Here is a 19604-nt window from a genome sequence, read left to right as displayed (position 1 = left end):
ATGACCATTTTTCCAAGTGGTGGAAAGACAAGACAACAACTCTCAAGGTTAAATGATAAATGTTGTCGGTTTACCTCAGGCAATGGGCAGTAGAACTGGTGGATGGTATGCATGACATCAAGAAGCATGTTGTGGCCAACAACGAGCTTCGCCTGCAAAGGTAGAAAAGTGCATTAGCACATGGACTTTTGGGGAGAATGTTATTTTTAACTGTGAATATTTTTATTCTCAGTATTTTGTTCTTGCACTTATATTCTTGTTCTTATTGCACATCATTCAGGACAAATGTAGTAAATATTTTACTTACAGACTTTGAAATTGCATGTATGACCCTTGAGAATCCAACAGCATCATTCAGCTCTTCCTAGAAAATCAGTTTCAGCACTTAAAATGACAAAACTGAATATCCATCCACTCTTCCCACTAAAACTCTGAATGGGCCAACAGGCATTAGTGCAGAGAGCGGCGACCGTTTTTACCTGCTCTCGTTCTTGCTTCTGCTGTTCCCTCCTTTTCCTCTCTTCATCATCCACTTTGCTGATCAGGATGTACCGCTCCTTCTACAACACGCATCACAAGGGACCGACAATCACCCAAAGCACAATCATCAAAAAAAAGGTCTGGTTAATTTAATATCATCATCCCAATATACAGTTATATGGGGGGGGAAAACCTGATATTCCTCCATTCCTTTTGTGAATCCTAATTTTAACACTTGAGCATGAGAAAATCGTGATGGTTTGATCCATTTACTGAAAGTGGGGTCCAAATATGACTATGACATTCTATTGTATCCAATGAAAGACCACAACAGGGAGAGACAAAGAATATCCAAAAACCATCCAAAATTGTTATTGTAGGCCCAGTTTTGTTAAAGGCCATACAGATGTAACAGTTTGCAAATTTCAAGTGAAAAAGCAATAGTTCCGCTGTAAATGTAATTTGAAATGTATTTGAAATAACCCAATTTGTTCAGACAGCATGACTAATGAAGTCAAATGAGAGCATGATGGACCGTTTGGCACAACTACACACAAACACAGCCATGATGCTCCAAAAAACAGTAAAGGCTGAACTCATTGGCTCCTTTCACTTTAGGTACCACAAATGTTCTATTGCAATCCAAATAAAGCCAGCTCTATAGAAGTAGCTGACTCACTCAAATCAGTTGAAAGGAACAAAGCAGAATGCATGCGTACCAGTTGCAGGCATGGTCTGAATTGAATACTACCCCAGTAGGCAGCTCGTGACAGTATGATAAAAAGATTGATGTATAAATCATTTTATCACATATTTTTAAACCTATGACGAGCAAACGCTACCAAAACCAAGACTGAATTATCAAGCTATGAGTACTTGCACCGTAAGAATACCTTCTCCGTTTCCATGGTTTCCACATGAAGACCCTTAGGATACCTAAAGCAGAGGGAGACATCAACATTTATGATACCATTCATTTTATAACCATCCACAAGAAAAACACCATCACATTCTGTCATTTTTTAGTTGAAACTTCAGTAACTAGAACATTTAACCTAAATGCAGTTTAGTTTCAGCTGAAAGACTTTGATCTTGTTTTGGTTCATGACATGTTCTGTTTCAGCTTAAACACTGGCAGCAATCTTTACTATATATGAGGTGAGAGTCTCCATGTAAGCCAGGTAGACCATCAAACAAGGAAGCAATACAGCTGGCAGTCTAAAACAACCTGCAAAGATCTGCACAGAATTCTGAAGAATCCCAGAGCCAAATAGAGATGCTAACACTCATGGGTTGCCAAACACACATTTGAGAAAGGATACAAACAACCACAATGGTAAAAACCCACAAGAAGTTCTCAATCCATCCATTTAATAATGCCAATTGTTCCGAGATTTAAAGAAACATATGGGGCTAGGCTAAAGATATTGTTGTGAATTAAATGAGTGTCCATTGGGTATTACGAAACTGGGCCCAGGTCACCATGTCTACAGTTGCTATATCAGTATTCTATATCAAGTCACTAAAATTCAATCAAATATACCAACTACACCCTGTATCATTGCAACATCATAGGATTATCCACTCATAAATAGATGACTTGAACCCACTATCGTCAACTTGCTGTTACAGCAACTGACAAGTAGCATTTTCAAAGCCTGCCAATTGCAACAAAGAAACAAACTTAATTGCCTATTGGCACTAGGAAGGAAAACAAAGAGGGGACGTTTATCTTTGTAATTTTATACAAGAAGCACTGCCACCTAAGGAGTACAAAAACTTAAATTGCACAGTAAAAATAAATAAATCCTAGGAGAGAAAAAATAAATAAATAAAAAGGGGTACACACATCACTGAATGATTCTCAAGATCAAGATTCTTTATTGTCATTGTAGACATACAACGAAAATCAGGTGCACTCTAGAACCAAACTCATCAATAAGTATAAAAGATTTAAAAAGAAAAAGTACTTCCATTCATTCACTTCCACTCATTCTACACACCACATTTATACCATGCGCTCAGTACCAACGTATGCAGTTAAAAAGGATTAAAAGTCAATTTCTCATCAATGAGAATAAAGTGCATGTATGCAGTTAAAAAGGAACTGTATTCTGTAAGTGAAATGGATAAACGGCAGCCTTTGTTTATAGCCATGCTCCATTTAAGACGTTTTCAGAATGTCACTGGGTAAAGTGACGAAAACAATGATATTCTTTAGCAGAGATGCCAATTCAACCACAATATCCCCACATCCATCCAAGTCACCACTGCATAAGTAGAATGGCAACAGATACAATTTTCATTGCAACAGTTAGGCATATAGATTCTTCCTACACATCTGAAGGGCTGGCCCCTTTCTCCCAAGCCACTTCACCCAGCTCTTGGTCAAGTCTGTGATTAAGAGACCACACACATCTTTTTCTCAGGCTTGGCTATGGAGGTAAACGACAAAAGCTTGCATACACTCCAGGACTGTAGTTGACAACTGCTGCAATGACTCAAATTTAACAGACATCTAAAGCCTGTTCTAGCCCCCCAGTGGAAGAATGGGATCACTGATCACGTTACAATGAAGGCCTGAAGACTGCTTCAGATTGTTCCTGGAAACCACAATATTACCACATACTGTACTTTAACAGCTGATATGGCATGACACCATTAAGCACTTTTACAAAATGCTATTTTAAGCAGAGAAGCAAGGGAAACCGAAAACCGTACAAATAATTTTAACATTAAAAATTTAAAAGCTGTGGAAGGGGGAGGGGTGATTGCACTATATCCAAAATTGCATTACGGGCGCGGTACATTATTGGGGGGCTTTACTGAATAAAAATAAAAAAATTCAGAACCATTATCATTTCTGTGCAGCCCAGCAACAAATATTCCAGGGACTGGTATGATTGGGGACATACCTTGCCTGAAAAAAATATTTGTATCTCATTTCTGTTGAATGAAGGGGAAAATAATACACTGATCAATAAGGCTGGGTGCTGGTCACAGAAAATATCGGCTAAAGTCACAGAGCAATCGCAACAAAGTGGTTAAAGCACAGAAACTCGCACTTTAATTTGACACTAATTTATTACATCTATTACATTGATTCATAGATCTCATGCACTCATGATTGAGAAGGAAAGAAAGGAAATAACATCTGCAACAGTAACAAGTGCTTGAAATTGACTTACAAAAATATAAATTAATTAATTGTGCTTACAAAAACACAATGGGCAGCATGTTTGGGGTGTCAACCTCCAGTCCTGGAGGCCAGCAGTGTCTACAGGTGTTTGAGGTTTCCTTTCATTCAGCAGCTAATTAAGGCCTTGAGAACAAGGTGTGTGGACTCTTTAGCCAATGAAAGACTTAGAAATGTATCCAAAAACCAGCAGACCCTACAGCCCTCCAGGACTGGAGTTTGACATCCCTACCTTAGAGCATGCTCAAATTGCATTTCTAAAATAAAACAAGATTACCACATATCGGTTTTTCATTCATTATTTTGCTTTAGTATACTAGGTTGTATACTGCGAGGTTTGAGTCTTTGACGAATGGCTGTTATCGCTGATGTTACAGTAAGGAAGGCGTGCTGGGAATCAACATGGTTGACATGGGGCCGTCAAACATTAGATTGCAACAACGGACAACGATGGAATCTTGATCCCAGCGCATGCCAGAATTTGGATACATGTTCGCACTTGGTTTCTCCCAGTATCTCAGAGCGGAGTCAGGGAATTTGTCCAAAATTTGACAAATGCCCAGCCTTCCCAATCAATATATCCTAATCCCACCTTATTATATTCAATGATTTTTCTGACCCTCATTCAAAATATTTTGCAAATTCAAATTAAATAAATAAAACACTCACTTCCAATTCAAAGTTTGATAGATGAGCTTCCTTTGAAACCTAAAACATACAAATGGATTCGTTAGATGGATTGGCAACCTATTTTGGTCAAATGCGTTAGTGGTCTTGTAGACAGTTGCAATATACCAACTACGGCTTTAGTAAGCAGTCAGTTTAACACAAGTGATTTTGAGGACAAAGTAGTTTATTCATAGATAAAAATGAAACAAATTCACCCCAAAATTATTCAACACCCAAAGTATTTTGTGGAGCATCCTTTACTCTTTTTAACCTCCAATATAAATTTCCGGTAAGAACTTACAAGCTTTTGACACCTCTATTGGAACATTAGCCCATTTTATTTCTATTTATGCACTGAAGGCAACACATTCTTCCTACAAAAACAGCAATATTTAATGGGGTTCAATAATTATGAGATGACTGTATTGAAATTGCGACATGCCTGCTACTCAGAAATATTACATTACACATTTTAATTATCACTTTGCATGTCAGTCACCTGATACAGATGTAATTTGTTTTTCAAGTCTAGGTCTTCAGAAAAGCTCATTAAAATCGATTGATCGCACACACTATTCCCTTACCCAGTGCACGGCTCCAATTCCACACTTTTGTCTGAACCTTCCAGCAGGGCTTCCACCTTTTCCCTGTAAATCACACAACCACCATGAACGACTGAAGGAGGACAGTACAAACAAAACTATTTATGAATTTGCCCATGTCCTTACACACCAAAAACTGTACTACTTGCACTTGAGCCCTTCTTAAATTTCAAATACCACTTCATCGAATGTTAAATTAAAAATAATCCAATTCTGACCTCAAACCAGGCTTACTGTATTAATTAGGACCACCCTTGCATACTTACACCACTTTATTAATGAAATTCTTGTGCTCCTCTGGGACATTGATAGGTCCCTTGCAGGAGCCGGGCGAGATGAAAGACAGTGATGCAGCACCATTGGACTGAGACCTTTTCTCCTCAAACTGTTCCCTCAGCTGGCTCTCCTCCTCCTGGTTCAAGTATGGAATCCCTACAGTAGAACAACAGGCGCTGTTTAAAGAACAGCAGGTTCAAGAAGTAGGTTCTTTAAATCGAAGTAAAACTCACACTTACCATTTCGGAACACTTTATTGAAGTCGAATCCCTGATTGGCCAGAAAATCTATACTGGAACTCTGAAATAAAGGGAAGCGACTGATATTTCTGCTTCATCAAATTATATGCAACAATACTGTAAACATAAGTCAAAATTACCTGGCAGATAAACTTGATGTCTGGAGAACTCCGATTAAATGGCTTTGGAAATATATAGAAATTAAAAGACTTCATCACATACCTGTGAAAAGAACAAGAGTGGTGACAGAAGCAGAACAATGGAAATATACTATTCCAGTGATGTTTAAAGTGATATTATTCACTTACTTGGATTCCTGTTGTTCATATTTAAATGTACAAAGGCCAAACTGAAAAAGTAGGAAGTCCATGGAATGCTTTAGGGAAAATAAGCAGAATACAACATTAGATTATTGAAGGAATAAATAGACTAATATCAGACAGCTGAAGTAATGTACGGGCCAATTCGTAACATAAAATGCATATTAAAATGTGTTAAATGGCACTCGATGTAGTGTTGAATTGCCATCAACTCCTGGCATGTAGCTAGCTAAAACATAACGTTAGCTAAACGTGTGATGTCTGACGGTTGTTTATGAAATGTGTTAGCGAGTGTACGGTTATAGCTAGCAAGCTAACTTAATAAAAAAAATATAGCGTGAGCTACCTTTTTCAGTTTGTGATACCGTTCTTCAGGCGTATCTAATCCGTTGGTTAACGCGCTAACGGAGGGTCCATCGCTTATACCTTGAAGATTTTAGACAATTATGACATTTAATGATACAAGCAATCATATTTTACTCATCGTAAGATATGAAAATCACCAATGACTAAAAAGCCCATCATTAGCATCCGATTTTGAAAAGTATATAGAGGTATTACCTGAGAACTCTCCATCTATCGCAAGAAAATCTGCTTCTTCTATTGCGCTGTAAATGGCGTTTAAACTCTCCTTAAAATCTGCAAAGGAATTCAGAATTGCAATAAACTTGAGCCGTTATACTATCGTTACCTACCCAGGAACCCGGTGCAGCTAGCAACACATTGATTAAACAAATAACGCTAGCTCGCTAACGTAGCTAGCTATACAGCCATGATTTACATTAGCGAGATGGTCATGAACAAGTGTGGCAGGTAGCAAGGTAGTTAGCCAATTGCCTAGAAAATCATTAGCTAGCTAGATAAATCACGGTGTACAGACGTGGCATTCGGGAGTAGTAAATTGCTATCACTCAACGAGGCACTCACTTTTTCTTGTTACCTCCATCCCTGCAAAATCACAAACAAACGTTTCAAGAGTTCTGCGGTTCTTCGGTCATTTAACCTTTTTTTGCCAAACACTTCCGGAGCTCAATTTGAAGCACGTGGTTTATGAAGGCGGGGATGTGTTTGCCTGGTGGGAAACTGAGGGGGTAAGCTAGAATTTTATTCTTAAATAAATCACATATAGAGATTCCATAGTTAGTTCAGCTAATATATTTCATTTTTAAGCCATATTATTTCAACACAAGAGTATAACAGTTGCATGGCAAACCGTTTGCATAGCTGTATGGTCTAGCGGGGAGTACTACGAGCTAGTTACTGAATGTGTGCATTGTTGCCGTAATCAAAGTTTTTCGCTTTAGCAGTTCCCTTGGTGGTATGAAAACCGATAAATGTTTTACAAATCTGTTTCGACATTACCATCACGCATGCAACACTGCAGACAGTAAATGACTGTTCTTTTCCCGATTGATTTCAGAGTTAACCAACCACAAATGAGTGAGCATATTTGTATAACCAATGGAACGTGAGCAGACGATGGCGTTTCAGCACACCGGTTGGCCACGGAAAAAATACGATATGATGTACTTTAATGAGTCTATAGGTCCACTTTCGTTTAGACTGTTAGGTTAGGGGCTGCAGTTTTTGCTACTTAGCTTGTTAGCTGTGTGAGCTATATGTTTACTCATGAGAACATGTTATGTTAATATAACATAGAGCATGCTAACATGTAAATTGCATCGCTAATGTTACAGCAGTTCAGGTACGGAATCAAAACTTAAGTTGCTCACTGCTTATTTGGATTCGGTCTGCAATCATAACTATCTCTTTCACAACTTGCCAGAGAGCTGGTTAGGTAGGTGATGGAGGCCGTCCGCATACTTTGAGCACAGCTACAAAGCCGATATTAGACTCGTTTGGTTTACGTTTAATGTCAGCTACGAGTTCTCGACTGAAAGTTGAATTGACAGCTGTTCTAAATTCGTTTTTATTTGTTTTTATAAACGCCAACTTTGGTCGCAGTGACATTCGGTTTATAAAGTTACTTCATAAATTAAATATATTTGAAATTAAACTACGACCATGGTCAATGTCGGGCGACGTTAGAACGTTCATGAACATTCTGTTATTTCAGTCGCGCGACGGAATATAAACCAGCATTAAACTACAATTTGCGATTACCCTTCTTTAATAAACGTTAGATTAGCTAGCTAGCTATATCTGTGGCGTTTTGCAAAGCAGCAATACATATGACTAAAATACGCTATGTTAGCTTGCTAGATAACAGGCCTTGCATTTATTTACATTTCTACGCTGGTTGGTTATTTTACATGCTAATAAATAAGATAGCTACCGAGCTAATATGATTTCGAAACTGAAGAAGTATGACTGACTATGTCATCGAACCCACTTTACAGAGTAACTTAGCTAAGTGTTAGTGTCCATTCGTTGTTGTAACTTAGCAAATCGTACAAAGTAGCTAGATCGGTTTTCTACATGCGTTGGTACTTGGAGAGCTAGGAAAGCAGGTTTATAACTAGCTAGTGAACATAATTGGAAACATCACATGACTTTATTTAATTTCCTTGTAATAGTGCTATGAGTAATGGAATGTACCTAGCATGAAAACATATTTCTGTATGACTTCTTCGACAGACTTCATGAGTAGGGAATTTGTCCACCTGGAGACGCAATCACCAGTTCCCAAATGAAGGGGGGCGTTGACACTGATCTTGGACCATTTTCAGATGACCGTCAATCGATTTTTGACCCTTGCTCAAAGGCTTCCAGCAGCCTGATCTCTGAACACGAGTTTGCCTGTCACTGCTGTTATGACATCCTGGTCAACCCTACGACACTGAACTGTGGGCACAGTTTTTGCCGACACTGCCTTGCCCTTTGGTGGGAATCTTCCAGGAAGAATGAATGTCCGGAATGCCGAGAGAAGTGGGAGGGCTTTCCCAAAGTCAACATTTTACTGAGGCAAGTTATAGCATAAATAAGACGGAAATTCTTCACGTGTATGAGGTAACAAAAGTTTAAATATCAAGTTAAATTAATTCCCAGTGGTTTTTATGCCTTTCATTTTTCATTTTCCATTTTCCTTTATAAATACAAATGAGAGTTATCAATTGAGCCTATGAGCAAATACAAATGAGCCTATACTTAGAAGTGTTTTTCAAGTCAATATTTTTCTTATAAACATGCATACTATTAAGGGTAAAGTTTCAATGCCAAAATTAGTTGTTTGTCAGGAGATATTTTAAAGGTACGACAGGTAATTTCGGACTTCTAACTCTCAAGAGAGGAATAGCAGCAACAAACGCCCTCAAACCACAATACTGTTTATCCTTCCCCCTTCCCTGTGAACGCGCTGACGTTGAGTGTCGGTCCATCAACTGTATATTTTGAACCCGAATTTAAGGACTATAAACACAGGCCGAGGGTGAGTCAACATGTGTGAGCCTTTTTCAATGATAGGAATGGATTTACAATTGTTTTGTACCAATGTTTTAACACAAAAATCTTACATATTGTACCTTTAAATGTGCTGCTGAGATTGAGATGAGGACTATAACATTCACTTTTCTTTCTTGAGCCACTGCACTGTTTCTTTGGTAATGTGCTTGGGATCATTGTCTGGCTTGCATACTTCAGTTTTTTTCAGCAGACTGAAGCAGGTTCTCTTGTAGTTTTTTCCTGTTTATGGCTCCACCAATCTTTCCTTCCATTTTAACAAGTTACCCAGTCTGCTGATTTTACTATAGGCATGGTGTTTCTTGAGGCATGAGCAGTGTTCAGTTTCTGCCATGCATAGCACATAAAATATTGGCCAAAAAACTGTCATGGTTTCATCTATTCCCACATTTTATATGGGTCACTCCCCCTATTTCAGGACACCATAATGTTTGGGACATATTCATATTCTGTGAAGTAGTCATGTTTGTTGCATAGCCTTTGTATGCAATGACTGTCTGTGAACCATAGACACATAAACATGTGTATGTATGCCTCTGCCCAAAATAGAATGATTGTTGGTGTCAGACAGGGTGGTTTGAGTATTTCAGAAACAACTGATATCCTGGGATTTTCACACACAACAGTCTCTAGGGTTTTCAGAGAATGGTGTGAAAAACAAAAAACATGCAGTGAGTGGCAGTTCTGCAGGGAGAAACTTCTTGTTAATAGAAGACGTCAGAGGAGAAGGACCAGACTTGTCAAAGCTGACAGGGAGGCGTCTAACGCATTATAACCATACATTACAACAGTGGTATGCAGAAAAGCATCTCTGAACACACAGTGCATCAAACCTCTAAGAGGCTACAGCAGCAGAACACTTAAGTCTGATAAATTCCTCATAAAGTGTTCACTGAGTGCAGGCTATATGAAAAATAATGAAATGACTAGTGAGCCCAGTTCCGGTAAACTGAGTTTCTGTTTCAACCGATCAAAACATGCAAATGCATTACAGTATCAACTCAATTTCATGTACATATGCAGATCTATTATACGTTTTGAAGAGGATAACATTTCATATTGATTGGAAACTTTATACTTTCTTTTTTTACCCCATTTTCTCGCACTTTTGCATTGTATAATCTTTGAATAAATGATGTATTTTTCTTTGTGACTGTTTTTAGCCAGGATATTTACTAGTATTTCAAGTCTGGATACCATACACCAAGTGGCGCTGATGTTGGAAGCCACCAAAATATATTTTATTGTGAATTATTGTGAATTATCTCTTTGAAATGATAAAAATATGCCAAGACATCGCAGTAACAACTACATTGTTTTGTACACAGGTAGGCCTATTATGCCTTACCAACTTGGTTGAATGCCAGACCAAACTTTGGCATTTTAGAATTAAAATTGAACACACCTGACCTAATGACAAACACGTGTGAAGCCATTTGTCCCAAACATGTTACCCTGAAATGGTGGTCTTTTTATAAAGTGTTGTAATTTCTATGTGAAGAAACCAAAATGTATAAAAGAAATAAATTAATAAAAAAAAACTTTAATAAAAGCTGAGAATCTGCACTTTAACACATGTGAACTGTTTGAGTACAAATATTAAATTGTGTAGTACAGAGTACATTTTTTTTTACTTATTGGTCTTCAGCTGGTGTGGCCCAATCCAAGGTTTGATGATGGATTGTGTCTTCAGAGATGCGCTTATGCATATCTCTGTTGTAATTCAGTTCAGTTATCTGTATTACTGTTGCCTTCCTGTCAGCTTTAACAAGTTGCCATTCTCCTCTCACCTCTCATTAACAAGGCATTTTCCCCACAGAACTTCAGCTCACTGGTTTTCTTGTTTTCGTACAACTCTTGGCTATAGTGTGTGAGAACCCCAGGAGATCAGCAGTTTCTGAGATACTTAAACCACCCTGTCTGGTACCCAACTCTGATGTTTGGCCTGAACAAAAACTGATCTTGGCCATCTCCACATGCTTTTATGCAATGAGTTGTGTATATTGTAGATACAATAATCTGAATCATGAATCATGATTGTATATATTGAGTTGAAATTTCACTCTCATTGTGTTGTCTGCTTGTCTCCTATGCTTAATTTCAGGGATGCAGTTGAGAAGTTGTTCTCTAATGTGGTGCACAGGAGGAGGGAGGAGATTCAGACTAATCCCAAAGTAGCCCAAAGTCTTCTTGCCTTCCAGAGGTATGGGAATGAGCAGGCTTCTCGAGGGGCCATATCATCTGGACAGCGAAGAGGTGGAGGAGGATTTTTCTCTGGAGTTCTTACTGGACTCTCTTGTGTGGCAGTAAGTGTCTCTCTCCCAACAAGATGCATAATTGCTCTAAATATGTTGAGTTAAAGACCTAATGAAGTCATAATGATAATTATTTGCTGTTTTCGTCAAACATCATCATCATAATCTAAAATTTGATATGCACTTTTTCAATTAAAATTTTTGCTTTTGTATGAACATGAACATGGCTGCGATTAAATGTTATGGTATTTGAACAGCAAATACTGGCTTCCGAAATGTACGGTCCGCTCCAAAAGTATTGGAACAGCAAGGTAAATTAATTTGCTATACGCTGAGGACAATTGAGTTTGATGTCAAAAGATGTACGTGAGATGACAGATCCGAATTTCAGCTTTTCTTTGCCTGGTATTTTTATCTAGTTTTATTAAACAACTTAAAAGATGTCACCTTTTGAGACCACCCAATTTTTCGGTGAGCAAAAGTATTGAAACATGTGACTGACAGGTGTTTCTTATTCTTATTCTTATTGTGTATCCTGTTAGATTGATTGCTTAAACAATAAATTGTTTTGAATGTCTACTCTTGGCTTTAGCCTTGGGTTTTGCCTATGAAGACTGCATTTGTGTTAGAAAAGATAAACCAACATGAAGATCAGAAAACTGCCTTTGGGAGAAAAGCAAGCCATTTTGAAGCTTAGAAAAGAGGGGAAATTGATCAGAGGCATTGCACAAGTATTGGGGATAGCTTGTACAACAGCTTGGAAAGTCCTGAAAAAGAAAGAAACTACTGGCGTACTGAACAACAGACATCGAACAGGTCAACCAAGGAAAACAACAGCAGGTGATGACCGAAACAGAGAGAGAGAGACAGAGAAGGTATCTCAGTCAATCGTCCGAAGAAGACATGGAGAGCAGCAATATACTCTAGAGGCTATACCACAAGATGCAAACCACTCATCAGTAGAAAGAATCAGAAGGTGAGATTACATTTGGGAAATAAGTACATAGATGAGCCACAAAAGTTATGGAACAAAGTTTTATGGACTGATGAGACCAAGATTAACCTCTACTAAAATGATGGAAAGGCAAAAGTGTGGAGAAAGAAAGGATATACTCACGATCCAAAACATACAAGCTCATCTGTGAAACATGGTGGAGGAAGTGTCATGGCTTGGGTTTGCATGGCTGTTTCTGGAGTGGGCTCACTAATCTTTATTGATAATGTAACTCATGGTGGTAGCAGTAGGGTGAATTCAGAAGAATTCATTCTGTCTGCAAACTTAGAGTAATGAGTCCAAACTAACTTCATCATGTAGCTTAATTCGGGAGAAAAAGTGAGAAATGCATTTCACCTCCTGAAGAGGAGATTGAAGGGAAAAAAACCATGAAACAAACAACAGAAAGAGGCTGCAGTAAAAGCCTAACAAAAGAAGAATGCAACAGTTTGGTGATGTCAGCAGGCTTGATGCAAGCAAGGTATATGCTACCAAAAATTAAGTGTTACTTGCTTTCATTTATTTATATTATTGTTCCAATATTTTTGTTCACCTAAAAATTGGGTGGTCTGATACCAAAGGTGATATGTTCTAAGTAGTTTAACACATCTTGGTGTAAATGCCAGGAAATAAAAGCAAAAATTCTGAACTCTTGTCTCGTGTTCATATTTCTATCTCAACCACAAATGTATTCAGTGTATTACAAAAACAAAGGAATTGTTTTCAATTCAATACTTTTGGAGGGGACTATGCCAGAGGCCATCTACCTAATTGGATAAGTTACTGCAATGGAACATGCTTACAAATACAATACTCCAAAACTTGCAGTACAGTAGAATTGGTGATAAAAGAAAAGCAAGTAAATAAACAGTTGAAAGCAAGTGAATAAAACATGAAATATGGTTGTGTAATATGAAGTATACTGTTAATGCAAATGTCCCCTTGAAAAAAATTGGACAAAAAAAAAGACTTGGAAAAAATGAAATACATGTACTTGTAAAAAAAAAAATAATAAATTGTACGTACGTTTCACAAATTGACAAAATAAAAGTACAATTTATTATGATTATTTTTTTTTACAAGTGCAATTTTGTATTCTTTTTTTACAAATTCAGAATTTGATGACATTAAAATAACATACCTTTTCTCCCTAAATGTTAATTTCCAGTCAAGCGTCTAGTCACCATGCGCAAGAAGCACTGTGGCTGAAGCTTCTGCACTCTTAAAAAGCACTCCTCCTCCTATAAGGCAGGCCATGGAAATATAGGTGGATTTTCGGTAGTCAACCGTTACCAACTAATGGTGGTGTGGAGTCATGTCTAGTTTTAAAATTGTTTAAAATATTTTTCTTAGTCCCCATTGTGGGTTATCTTGTTCGTGTGTTCATGTTATCTTCTCAATAGTGCAGCATTTCACACAAAGCACAAAGTCCCTTCTGAAGCGCAGATGCTGCTTCTTTTCACTCTGAAGTTCACCAGCTGAACTTTGACGCCATTGCATTGTAACACGGAGAACTGCTCACTTCATATACCGTTGTCCAAATTCAGGCCTGTTCTAGAGATGAAGTTGCTCTTTTGTAATAAGCACAACATTACCAACTGAATCTGTGTTGCCCTGTGGGCCTGCTGGCCATAGTTAGCAGGATTTGATACCAGACTATGGGGTGTGTCAGTGAAACCTGGTGTTATTACAAGGTGAGCCACATAGTACCCCTTTTCCTTATGTCAAACGATGAGCATGCATTCACAAGTCTTGGTCAAGTGGCAATTACTGAACATACCCAACACATACCAAGAGATCTGTGCTTTACACCCACATCCATTTATGGATAGCTAGTAATGTGGAAACAATCATTTGATAAATAAGGCCTTTTCGCTTAATTATTATTTCCTGAAGCTTGTGTAAACTCCAGTCTACCATCATGTTAACTCAGTCCTTTCTCTTGTCTTGGCAGGTTATGTTGTTGGTGTATCACTGGAGCAGCAGAGAAGCAGAGCATGATCTTCTAGTTCATAAACCTGTAACAAAATGGACTGCAAATGAAGTCATCTTCTGGCTGGAGAGCTTAGGACCCTGGACCTCTCTTTACAAGGAACATTTCCTAAGAGAGCAAGTCAATGGAAGGTATATTAGATTAGAATTCAGTTTTACGGCCCTTTGAGGTCTGTTAGCTAATTGGAGTTATTTGGTCCTTGCTCATGAATTCAGTCCTGCTTGGTAATTATAGTCATTGAAATTGGCAGGCTTCTGATCATGCTGGGAGATGACGAGCTCTCGAGGCACCCATACAGCATTGAGAACCACACTCACCGGAAGGCTGTGTTGGCAGAGCTGGAGAGGGTTAAAGCTCTTGGAGTGAAGCCACCTCAGAATCTTTGGGAATATAAGGTACAGCATTGGTAGCCTATATAAGGTCAGGGGACCATCAGATGTTTTGTAACAGATTGCCATGCCTACTCAGGGTTTTTCCTGGCTCAAAATATAAGTGCAATCAAATTTACACTACCACATTTGTTAGTAATGCGAATTGTACTTTTTAGATGGTGTTTTAGATTGATAGGTTTTTCAAGAAATGCTCAAAAGACTTCCAAAGTGGACCGTTTCATGGAAAAGATGAAGTTGGAGCACTCCTTATATATTGGCAGAGAACAAACGTTCAGGCTGTAATCCGTGTAGAGACAGGAAACTGACATTGCACTGCAATTGTTGAAGTCTTTCTTGGATTATTTATTGTCTGTTTTTGAGTGTCAATTTTACTGGTAACGTTGCCAATTGGAATTCACATGTACAATTTTTGCTTTTGGCTGAACGACTGTGTTTGATTCTTTGGGACATGGACAGCAGATGAATTTTAATGGCCAATAATGATCAGATGATGACTCTACTGTCATTTCCATCTGCTCCTCATCGACCCTCCAAACGTAACGTTTGTATTTTTTTGTGCCGACATGATGATGTGGAGCCTGCACAAAATTTTATCTAGGTGGCCACTTCAGAATTCTATGCATAGCAGTCTGTCAACAAAAGTGGTGTGTGCATACGTATATACATATACATGTCATTTGGCTAACACTATTATCCAAAGCGACTTACAGTTGATTAGGGTAAGCAGGGGGCAACCCCCCCTTGAGCAATGTGGTTGCTCAAGGGCCCAACAGCTGCGCGGATCTTATGGCTACACCAGGGATCGAACTACCGACCTTATGGGTCCCAGTCTTGTACCGTAACCGCCAGTGTTGATGAGGCCTGCCAGTCCTTTTGCAATTACTGAGCTCACAGGTGCTGTGTTTCTTCTCATTGATGTACTGAACACTTTGTTTCTGGAAGCCTATTGTTTGGCCTATGTCTGTGCCTGTTTTTTCCCTTATTTGTCAGCCTCATAATGGCTTACGTGGCGGCACGGATGGTGCAGTGGGTAGCACTGCCGCCTCACAGCAAGGAGGTCCTGGGTTCGAATCCCCTTCGGCCGGGGCCTCTCTGTGCGGAGTTTGCATGTTCTCCCCGTGTCTGCGTGGGTTTCCTCCAGGTACTCTGGTTTCCTCCCACAGTCCAAAGACATGCAGGTTAGGCTGATTGGAGAGTCTAAATTGCCCGTAGGTATGAGTGTGTGAGTGAATGAATGGTGTGTGTGCCCTGAGATGGACTGGCGACCTGTCCAGGGTGTATTCCTGCCTTTCACCCAATGTATGCTGGGATAGGCTCCAGCCCCCCTGCAACCCTGTTCAGGATAAGCGGGTTCAGATAATGGATGGATGGATGGATAATGGCTTACTTGACTTTCATTGGCATTAATGCTCGTCCTCATGTTGACATTTGCCAAATAACATTCGAAAGTCAATCAAAAATCTAGAATCAAGACTAGATACTAAAAGGGGTTTAGCAAGAAGATAAAACAGTGAATGTGTCATACACAACAATTTTGTCAGTGTCTGACTACATTCTTCTTGCTGGGTTTCAGTGTTAAATCAACTCTACATATGGTCCTTATTGGACTCCTGGATTTAATTAACACTGGACACTGTGTACAAAGTATAAATCAAGCTTAAATGGTTTTGTCCTAAATATAAAGTGTTTTTAAAGCAAAAAAGAGCAACTCGCTTAAAAAGAAATGGGTCTGCATTTCCCGCCCACCAACTGTAGTGGAGGTTATAAAATAAATGCATGGGGAGTTTATGTACATTCGTTTTTCATGCAGTTAATCCCTCGTTTCAGGCTGTGAATGCAGGTAAATCCCTATTCTTCGTATATGCCCTGAAGAACTCCCCTCGGCTCACCATTCTGTACCTCTACCTGTTTGACTACACGGAAACGTTCCTGCCTTTCCTGCACACCTGCTGTCCTGGGCAGAGGGCTGAGCAAGAGACTGATGACCTTTTCCCTAAAGCTGTGGTAAGGGGATCAGCCATGCAGCTTAAGCACACTTGCATGTAAAAGGTCACTTAAGTGTTCTGTACTCATTTTATTCATGGTCTTGGTTGTATGTAAATTGAAAATATGCTTTCGCCCACTGAGCTTGGAATGTGCATATATCCAATACAATTTAAATCAATGACATTTATTCAGTGATTTACCACGCTCATTATGTTTGCTCTCCTCTCCACCTAAAGCACGATGACCCCACGTGGAAGCAGTGGACAGAGTTCCTGGTGAAGTACTTGCTCCTGCCGTACCAGCTGATTGCCGAGTTTGCGTGGGACTGGCTGTCTGTTCACTACTGGACGGCGCGTTTCATCATCGTCAATGCTGTGCTTCTGTCGGTGCTGGAGGGCTGTGCTCTCTGGAGGATGTGGGCTCGGTCAGAGCTGAGGTACGGCTCTTTGGCTTTTCATTAAATTCATAAAAATGTCATTCACCTCCTTAAAGTGCCAACTCTTATAAATGGTAAATGTCTGCATTTATATAGCGCCTTTATCCAAAGCGCTGTACAATTGATGCTTCTCATTCACCCATTCATACACACACTTGCACACCAACGGCGATTGGCTGCCATGCAAGGCAACAAACAGATCGTCAGAAGCAATTAGGGGTTAGTTGTCTTGACACTTTGACACACCCAGGGCGGAATCGAACCAGCAACCCTCCAACTGCAAGATGACTGCTCTTACCTCCTGAGCCAACACCGCCCCAGTAGCATACTACTTACCTCTGTGCCACATTTGCTTAGTCCTCGCAATTATCACATTTGTTGATCTGTGTGAAAGTGGCACTTGATGTAGCCCCCATTCACCACAGGTTTATATACTTCTGTGCTCACTCACCCTGCTCCAGGTATCTCCTGCATTTCAGTAAAAGTGACTAATGTCTGCAGTGGCACAGACTGAGTTTTATTTTAAAGTCATCCCATCCATCCATCCATCCATTATCTTAACTCGCTTATCCTGAACAGGGTCGCTGGAGCCTATCCCAGCATACATTGGGCGAAAGGCAGGAATACACCCTGGACACCCTGTGTGTGCCATCGCAGGGCACACACACCATTCAGATGGTGTGATTGACCAATAATAATAAGTCAAGCCTTCAAATCAGTGCTGCTCCGAGGCTTGCTTCAAATCACATGCTCACAGAAACTGAAGCTTTGTTATGTCTCTGACACCTGTCGTTTCGGCCGTGTCTCATACCTGTACCTGCTCAACCAATACCTGTTCATGTGCCAGCTAGTTTTTTTGTGTACAAACACAGGAGCGAGAAATTCTTTATAGAACCTTTAAAGAGCCGTTGAAGTGAAATTAAAATATGAGCATAATGCAGTCATATTCACCAATGCCTCATCCATTTCCTCTTCCAACACAGCACATTCCAACAATATATTCCAATGATTTGAAAAAAGGATTTCACCAATTATTGGGCCATATTAAAAGCGTTCCGATTAGTCATACTTTAATTATTCTCAATCATTTCTGTTTGCTATTGAATATGGGCTATATGGGAATATGTCCTTTCCGCAATGCTACAGTGAATTGGTGGGAAAGTTGACTGATACTCATTTAATATTTTGTATAGTTTAATTGGTTTGAATGTATGTGGGAGACTGTTTGCATTAACAGCCCTATGCATTATGTTCTGTCTTCAATTCCAGGACTCTCCCTCAAAAAATGTGGAGCCATTTCTGGAAAGTATCGACTCAAGGGTTTGCTGTGGCCATATTCTGGCCAGTTATTCCTCAGTTTGTCTGCAACTGCTTGTTTTACTGGGCCTTATACTTCAACCCCATCATAAACATTGACCTCGTGGTTCAGCAAGTGCTTCCTCCAGAAACTCAAGTGCCATAAGAAATACCGGGAAGTGCCGGAGGGATTCTGGTGAGGTTTAACGAGAGCGCAATGCAATGTGAAATCAATATCAAATTCCAAGTTTCAACTTGATATTTCTACCTGTGCCACGTTAGAAGAGAAAATGACACATCAGATTTTTATTGACTCGCTTGAAAGTGTAACATACAATGGCAGCTTTTAAAATTGAGGTTTAAAGGAGAAAAGTAATTTGTTGTTCATTGTAAACTGATCAAATCAGTGTTACCAGGAGTCCCCAATACACTTTGCTTCTTAAGAGTGGTTTAAGTTGATAGTTCCCTGAGATACATGGAAGGCTACTGCTAAGCTCTTGGTTTGGATGTCTGTTATCAAATGAACAACAGTCTTTATTTTCAGGGAAGGCATATTACACATTACAAGGATATATATTTGCCTGGAAAACTCAATATAAGTGTTAGTATGACAGTTTTCGTAGCCTGTGTTGAAAACTAACTTATCGCAATAAGCAACAAAAGATGATGATCATTGTGTTGAAGCCTCCATGCAATGTTTTTATTTTTTTTAAAGCATTAAGAAAATACATTGAGTTTTAAATGTTTCTGTAACTGTCCATGTTAATTTTATGCAATTGTTCAGCATAGACATCTTATGTTTGTTCATGAATGTGTACCAAAAGTTGCAATTCCCAGTGTCTCTCGAAGGGACGATCAGAGGTTTTCTGTTAATCTTAAATGTTTGATTAATTATTATTCTTTTCTTTTTTTTCTTTTTTTTTTTTAACATTTGATTATATTTGCACTTAAATACTGATATAACTGTGACTTATTCATGCACCTGGGTACTTTGTTTTCCAAAATGAGTAAGTGTTTGAAAATATGAATAAAGACTTGAATTTTTAGAAA

The 19604-nt window shown here is 39.0% G+C and overlaps 2 protein-coding genes across 5 annotated transcripts in view; one reads left to right on the top strand and one right to left on the bottom strand.

The window, feature by feature from the left end:
- Positions 1-6822, bottom strand: part of parn (poly(A)-specific ribonuclease (deadenylation nuclease)) — a 27205-nt gene extending 20383 nt beyond the window's left edge. The window contains exons 1-13 of the mRNA XM_061233203.1: positions 6710-6822; positions 6344-6421; positions 6129-6208; positions 5771-5838; positions 5603-5684; positions 5463-5523; positions 5214-5379; positions 4930-4992; positions 4346-4384; positions 1374-1416; positions 480-560; positions 308-364; positions 75-152 (exon numbers count right to left, since the gene is read on the bottom strand). Of these exons, the coding sequence (XP_061089187.1) occupies positions 75-152; positions 308-364; positions 480-560; positions 1374-1416; positions 4346-4384; positions 4930-4992; positions 5214-5379; positions 5463-5523; positions 5603-5684; positions 5771-5838; positions 6129-6208; positions 6344-6421; positions 6710-6728 (915 nt within the window). The 5' untranslated portion in view covers positions 6729-6822. The remainder of the gene's footprint in view (positions 1-74; positions 153-307; positions 365-479; positions 561-1373; positions 1417-4345; positions 4385-4929; positions 4993-5213; positions 5380-5462; positions 5524-5602; positions 5685-5770; positions 5839-6128; positions 6209-6343; positions 6422-6709) is intronic.
- LOC133122924 (bifunctional apoptosis regulator-like) lies at positions 6767-19604 on the top strand. 4 transcript variants are annotated; one of them, XM_061233206.1, is made up of 8 exons: positions 6767-6873; positions 8381-8707; positions 11307-11508; positions 14406-14575; positions 14695-14839; positions 16664-16840; positions 17059-17258; positions 18528-19604. In XM_061233206.1, the coding sequence occupies exons 2-8, from the start codon at positions 8433-8435 to the stop codon at positions 18718-18720; spliced, it is 1362 nt and encodes a 453-aa protein (XP_061089190.1). In that variant the 5' UTR covers positions 6767-6873; positions 8381-8432; the 3' UTR covers positions 18721-19604. The 4 variants fall into 4 exon arrangements, with proteins under 4 accessions (XP_061089190.1, XP_061089191.1, XP_061089189.1 ...); XM_061233207.1 differs by lacking the exon at positions 6767-6873 and adding an exon at positions 7288-7308; XM_061233205.1 differs by lacking the exon at positions 6767-6873 and adding an exon at positions 7331-7487.

Source organism: Conger conger, chromosome 2, assembly GCF_963514075.1.
Source record: "Conger conger chromosome 2, fConCon1.1, whole genome shotgun sequence".
Taxonomy (NCBI): Eukaryota; Metazoa; Chordata; class Actinopteri; order Anguilliformes; family Congridae; genus Conger; species Conger conger.
The sequence above is the reverse complement of the archived record's forward strand: the minus strand, read 5'-3'. Positions and strand labels throughout refer to the sequence as shown.